Here is a 5,563-nt window from a genome sequence, read left to right as displayed (position 1 = left end):
TTATACTAATCTTTGAGTATGTACTTTATGTATTTTTAACTAAGATTTGTGAGTAAAAATTAATAATTTTAAAGAAAAGACACCAATTCCTTTTTTGAACCGTTATTGGTTTTAAAGGCATTTTGATATGTATATTCAAACAATGCAGAATACCGCTATATAGTGCGAATTTTACTCTATATACATTAGTCACTTCCAGCCTCAGTTACTGACTATTTACAATGACCTCGACTCCAATCAAAATACAGCGATGATGTTAAATAGTCACAACCTTCAATCCAGGTATATTCCCATAGAGCGCTGTATAGACTCCACACAATAATGCATCCGATCATATCGTGCTGTATTTTCCCTGTATACACATAAATACTGCTAAATATCTATCCTTAGTGATGTGTTTGCTGTATATCGCCATATACTGTTATCTACCTGAGATCACTGGAGCTGTTCGTCACTATTCACACTGACCTCTGACTATTGCTTGCATTTACCGTAGTCTCGGCAGTAACACTATCCGTGCTCCGTACATGATAGCACTCAGGCACTTAGGGCGGCACGGTGGCTCAGTGGTTAGCGCTGGGTTCGAATCCCACCAAGGACCACATCTGCAAGGAGTTTGTATGTTCTCCCCGTGTTTGCGTAGGTTTCCTCCGTGTACTCCGGTTTCTTGCCACACTCCAAAAACATAGAGGGAATTTAGATTGTGAGCCCCAATGGGGAGTGTTCCTGATGTATGTAAAGCGCTGCGGAATATGCGCTGCAGCTTTATAAAAATATTTTTAGTTTTATTTAAATGGGGAGCTGGCCTTTGTCTCATCACAGTCCTGATCACCAGGGTGCTCTACACCCTGTATACATTGTGCTACAAATCACCAGAGAACATATTGGTGCATGCACCCACATTGTGCCATGTATCCGGTTTTATTCCTCCATGTAGGACTTTATCTCACCAGTGTTCTTGTCTTATATTGCTGAGTATTTCCATATAGCGCTTTATATTTCAAAACTATTTTTTTAGGAGCCGATATCAGATCAGTAACTGCAAATCAGCCCCAGATAAATCAATAAACGAGATCACAACTGCATGGCGCAGCCACATCCCCCGCACTCCCTATGTGCTACATTACAGATATGAACAGAGATCAGCGGCGCCAGCTCCTGTGAATGGGTGGTGGCTCTTAAAAGAGCCGTTGTGGTGTTGGAGCAGCAGTGATCACTCACTTGGCGCTGGTGTACTTGGTGACGGCCTTGGTGCCCTCGGACACGGCGTGCTTGGCCAGCTCTCCCGGCAGCAGCAGGCGCACGGCGGTCTGGATCTCCCGGGAGGTGATGGTGTGGCGCTTGTTGTAATGAGCCAGGCGGGAGGCTTCCCCTGAGATGCGCTCGAAGATGTCACCAACGAAGCAATTCATGATGCCCATGGCCTTGGAGGAGATGCCGGTGTCGGGGTGCACCTGCTTCAGCACCTTGTACACGTAGATGGCATAGCTCTCCTTCCTGGTCTTCCTCCGCTTCTTGCCATCCTTCTTCTGAGTCTTGGTCACGGCTTTCTTGGAGCCCTTCTTGGCGGCTGGGGCGGACTTGGCGGGATCAGGCATGATGAGAGCAGAGACCTCTTGTGACAAGACAAGAAGATAACGATTCTGCTCCTCCCAGAGCGGCCGTATTTATAGACCGGTCATGCAAATGAGCACTGCTGTCACATCGCTGTTCTACTGGGTGAAAAAGGCATGTGACTTGTGGGAACGTCATGATCACCGCCCCTGCAGCTCATTGGAGGATCCACAAGTCTCATTTCCATGGATGACTTCAGATTTAGTCAATGACAGGAAAGGAGGGCGGAGCAGCAGCTTATAAAACACTCCGGAGCCGGCACACGCGTCACATTACAGTTCTTTATCTTCTAATCTCCGGAAAAGCAACGCAGCGATGTCTGGACGCGGCAAACAAGGAGGGAAGGCCCGCGCTAAGGCCAAGACCCGCTCATCCCGGGCAGGACTGCAGTTCCCAGTCGGTCGTGTGCACAGGCTTCTCCGCAAGGGCAATTATGCCGAGAGAGTGGGCGCCGGCGCTCCGGTCTACCTGGCCGCTGTGCTCGAGTATCTGACTGCTGAGATCCTGGAATTGGCCGGCAATGCTGCCCGGGACAACAAGAAGACCCGCATCATCCCCCGGCACCTGCAGCTGGCTGTGCGCAATGACGAGGAGCTGAACAGGCTGCTGGGTGGGGTGACCATTGCCCAGGGAGGCGTCCTGCCCAACATCCAGGCCGTGCTGCTGCCCAAGAAGACAGAGAGCGGCAAGAAGAGCAAGTAACGCCGCTGATCCGCATCATCCACAACACAAAGGCTCTTCTAAGAGCCACCACCTCGTCCTCACAGGAGCTGGCGCCGCTGATCTCTGCTGTGGTTCTGTACATATAGTTATTATGGCTGCGGTTCTACATATCTCCGGGGGTATAAGCTGCACCCGGCAGTGTGAATAGTCCTGTGTATTATGAAGTTGGCACAGTGGCTGTAATTACTGGCACTAATAAGGTTTATCATCTGCGCTGTCACAGCACAAGGGAGTGTGAAATATCCAGATACAGACACCTCATATAGCGCTGTATATCCCCCAGTGCTCTGTATACCGCTTTATAGGCTGCTGCAGTCCTGTGTATCCTCCATATACTCCTGTATAGGCTGCTGCAGTCCTGTGTATCCTCCATATACTCCTGTATAGGCTGCTGCAGTCCTGTGTATCCTCCATATACCGCTGTATAGGCTGCTGCAGTCCTTTATATCCTCCATATACTCCTGTATAGGCTGCTGCAGTCCTTTATATCCTCCATATACTCCTGTATAGGCTGCTGTATATCCTTCCTATAGAGCTGTATGGGTCCATATGTTGCTGTTAGTGATGGGGGATTTTCTTGTTTTGTTGCAGACTCCATATAGCGCTGAATAGAACAAAGCGCGAGAGAGACTCAGCCAATCAGCACGGAGTATGGCTCTGGCTCCGCCCATAGGCGACATCAGATTAGGTACCCAAACCGACGCTAAATTAACCCTTCAGTGCCTGTGATGTTTCCAGCTGCCTCTAGAGCAGGACAGAACCTAGCAATTGGAGAGTATACAGCAATATATGGAGGCATACCGATCTATTAATAATAATAATAAATTGTATTCATTTATATAGCGCTATTAATTCCACAGCGCTTTACATACATTGGCAACACTGTCCCCATTGGGGCTCACAATCTAGAGTCCCTATTACTGGAGTATACAGCACAATAAGGAGGTAAATAACAGTATATGGAGGTAAGCAGAACTATGAATATACAGCAGTATATAGATATTATGCTGCACTATATGGGGATATAAATCACATTATAACTGGGTTTGTTAGCTTAGAATAAATTGGGTTACAATCATGCACAGCTGGATCAGTGACTAAAGTGTACATCTGCCCGATCACCTCGTATGTTCCACCAGAATGTGGGGGGTGAACTTGCCTCTACTGTGAGAACACGGATAAATGTGAAGCAAGATCGGCCACTAAGGAGTTCATCCGGGAAGAAGACACTTGTACTGGACTATACACCCCGGTGTTCTGTATTATCAGACACATGACAGATCAGTGCCAGCATTCACAAGAGATCGGCAGTCAGCTCACCCCACAGCAGCAGGAGGACAAACTGTAACGAAGGCAGGAGCACGTGTTACAGAAAAGGAACAGAAGAAACCGTCGCCAATGAGCGGGAATTTCAAATTCGTTGTAGCTCCGCCTATATACATACATTCCATTAAGAGCGCTCATTTGTTTAACCCTTTGGTGTCACCGTATTCAGCTGCGGTTTGTCACTTTTCCATCTCCCGCTGCTGTGACCCTCCTGCCGTTCTTGTGAACTTCCCGCCCAATCGCTGCTCTCCGTCCATCTGATTATAACCTGCACCTCTGCATATAGGGGAGATTATATTCTGAGAATTCAGGTCTGGGGCAGCTCTAATACTCAGGATACAGCGCAGTCCTGTCCTCCAGACCTGCTGCCCCCGCACACGGTGATCGCGCTGGATGGAGGATGAGCCGCCATTATTATTCTGAAGGGTTATCATTAATCTTCGGTGGCCGCCATCGATCGGTGACAATAGTGTCCAAGACGCGGTGATTACATGAGTCTATAAACCCGGTACAGATCGTCCATCTAATCAGCGTTATTCCCGGTGAATATTCGCTGTACCTGATCACCTACACGGGTCTAATCCAAGATATTATTAAGCAGCATCAACTTTCATCTCACAGCTGAACTTTACAGTTTCATTTGCAGTAACCGCAGCACAGCAGGATATGGACTGTGCCCAGATATATCCATGTTCGGCTATACCACCCCCATCACACACCCCGGTGTTATATGTATGATCAGCCACATGATAGATCAGTGAGAGCGAACAGCATTCATCAGGGCACAGGAAATCTGCCCTCCGCTCACCCCACAGCAGCAGGACATTGTAGCCTTTCGGGTAGATGTGGGCGGCTCTGAAAAGAGCCTTTGGGTTGTGAGGACAGAATAGAGCAGAATTAACCTCCGAAGCCGTAGAGAGTGCGGCCCTGGCGCTTCAGCGCGTACACCACGTCCATGGCGGTGACGGTCTTCCTCTTGGCGTGCTCGGTGTAGGTGACGGCGTCACGGATCACATTCTCCAGGAAAACTTTCAGGACTCCGCGAGTCTCTTCGTAGATGAGGCCGGAGATGCGCTTGACGCCTCCTCTGCGGGCGAGACGGCGGATGGCGGGCTTGGTGATGCCCTGGATGTTATCACGGAGCACCTTCCTGTGCCGCTTGGCGCCGCCTTTCCCGAGACCTTTTCCTCCTTTACCGCGACCAGACATCTTTAGAGTAGTTGGAAAAGAACAAGTGATGAACTGCCGCCGACTCCTCCTTTATGTAGAGGATAGTCGGACCAGAAGGAGAACTGATGAGATGACGCGCGTCCGGGGCGTGTTTTACAGACTGACGACTCCGCCTTTCCTCTGCTGATTGGCTGAATACAAAACTGTTAGGGAGTTTGAATTTACCGCCCTTTCGGCTTCTTCTGCAGTTCATTTGACTCTAATATAACTTCTCCCCAAATGAGAATTATCCCAAATACAGTCCATAGATAAAATCCACCGAACACTAATGTGTTATGTAAGCAGCTTTCCAGATCTCCGTCATTATCTCCCCAGTCGCTTATTCCTGCAGTCTATGTACAGATCAGATCCACAGCTACAAGCAGGAGGTCCGTGCTATAACATGATCTTACATTTTCCCAGAGAAGCGGCCTCACACTCAGGCGCCAATGTCCGCTGTGTGGAGGGATATAAACGGCTTCATCACCAGCCAGAGTATGAAGATTGCTGAGTAGTAGCGCAGAGCAGGCACGGGATGATGAGAGCAGTAATTAGGCAGCAGTCACACGGCCGTATAACTGAGGCCGGGATCGCATACAATGCTCCGACTGGCGGAGGCTTTTCCTGACCGGAGCGTGAGAGGTCCATAGCAATAGAGGCTTAGAAAAAGCAAAATCCTTCACATATTATT

General features: G+C 48.9%; 3 protein-coding genes across 3 annotated transcripts; 1 reads left to right on the top strand and 2 right to left on the bottom strand.

Annotated features, from left to right (window-relative positions):
* Window positions 1-876: 876 nt before the first annotated feature.
* LOC142246205 (histone H2B 1.1-like) lies at window positions 877-1,598 on the bottom strand. Its single transcript, XM_075319240.1, has one exon. The coding sequence runs from the start codon at window positions 1,596-1,598 to the stop codon at window positions 1,218-1,220; it is 381 nt and encodes a 126-aa protein (XP_075175355.1). The 3' UTR covers window positions 877-1,217.
* Window positions 1,599-1,929: 331 nt separating this feature from the next.
* Window positions 1,930-2,316, top strand: LOC142246204 (histone H2A type 1-like). The gene has a single exon (XM_075319239.1). The coding sequence runs from the start codon at window positions 1,930-1,932 to the stop codon at window positions 2,314-2,316; it is 387 nt and encodes a 128-aa protein (XP_075175354.1).
* A 2,244-nt stretch (window positions 2,317-4,560) lies between these two features.
* Window positions 4,561-4,872, bottom strand: LOC142246203 (histone H4). Its single transcript, XM_075319238.1, has one exon. It carries the CDS (start codon window positions 4,870-4,872, stop codon window positions 4,561-4,563), a length of 312 nt encoding a protein of 103 aa, XP_075175353.1.
* Between the last annotated feature and the right edge of the window lie 691 nt (window positions 4,873-5,563).

The sequence above is a fragment of the Anomaloglossus baeobatrachus genome, chromosome 7 (genome assembly GCF_048569485.1).
Source record: "Anomaloglossus baeobatrachus isolate aAnoBae1 chromosome 7, aAnoBae1.hap1, whole genome shotgun sequence".
NCBI classification, from domain to species: domain Eukaryota; kingdom Metazoa; phylum Chordata; class Amphibia; order Anura; family Aromobatidae; genus Anomaloglossus; species Anomaloglossus baeobatrachus.
The sequence above is the reverse complement of the archived record's forward strand: the minus strand, read 5'-3'. Positions and strand labels throughout refer to the sequence as shown.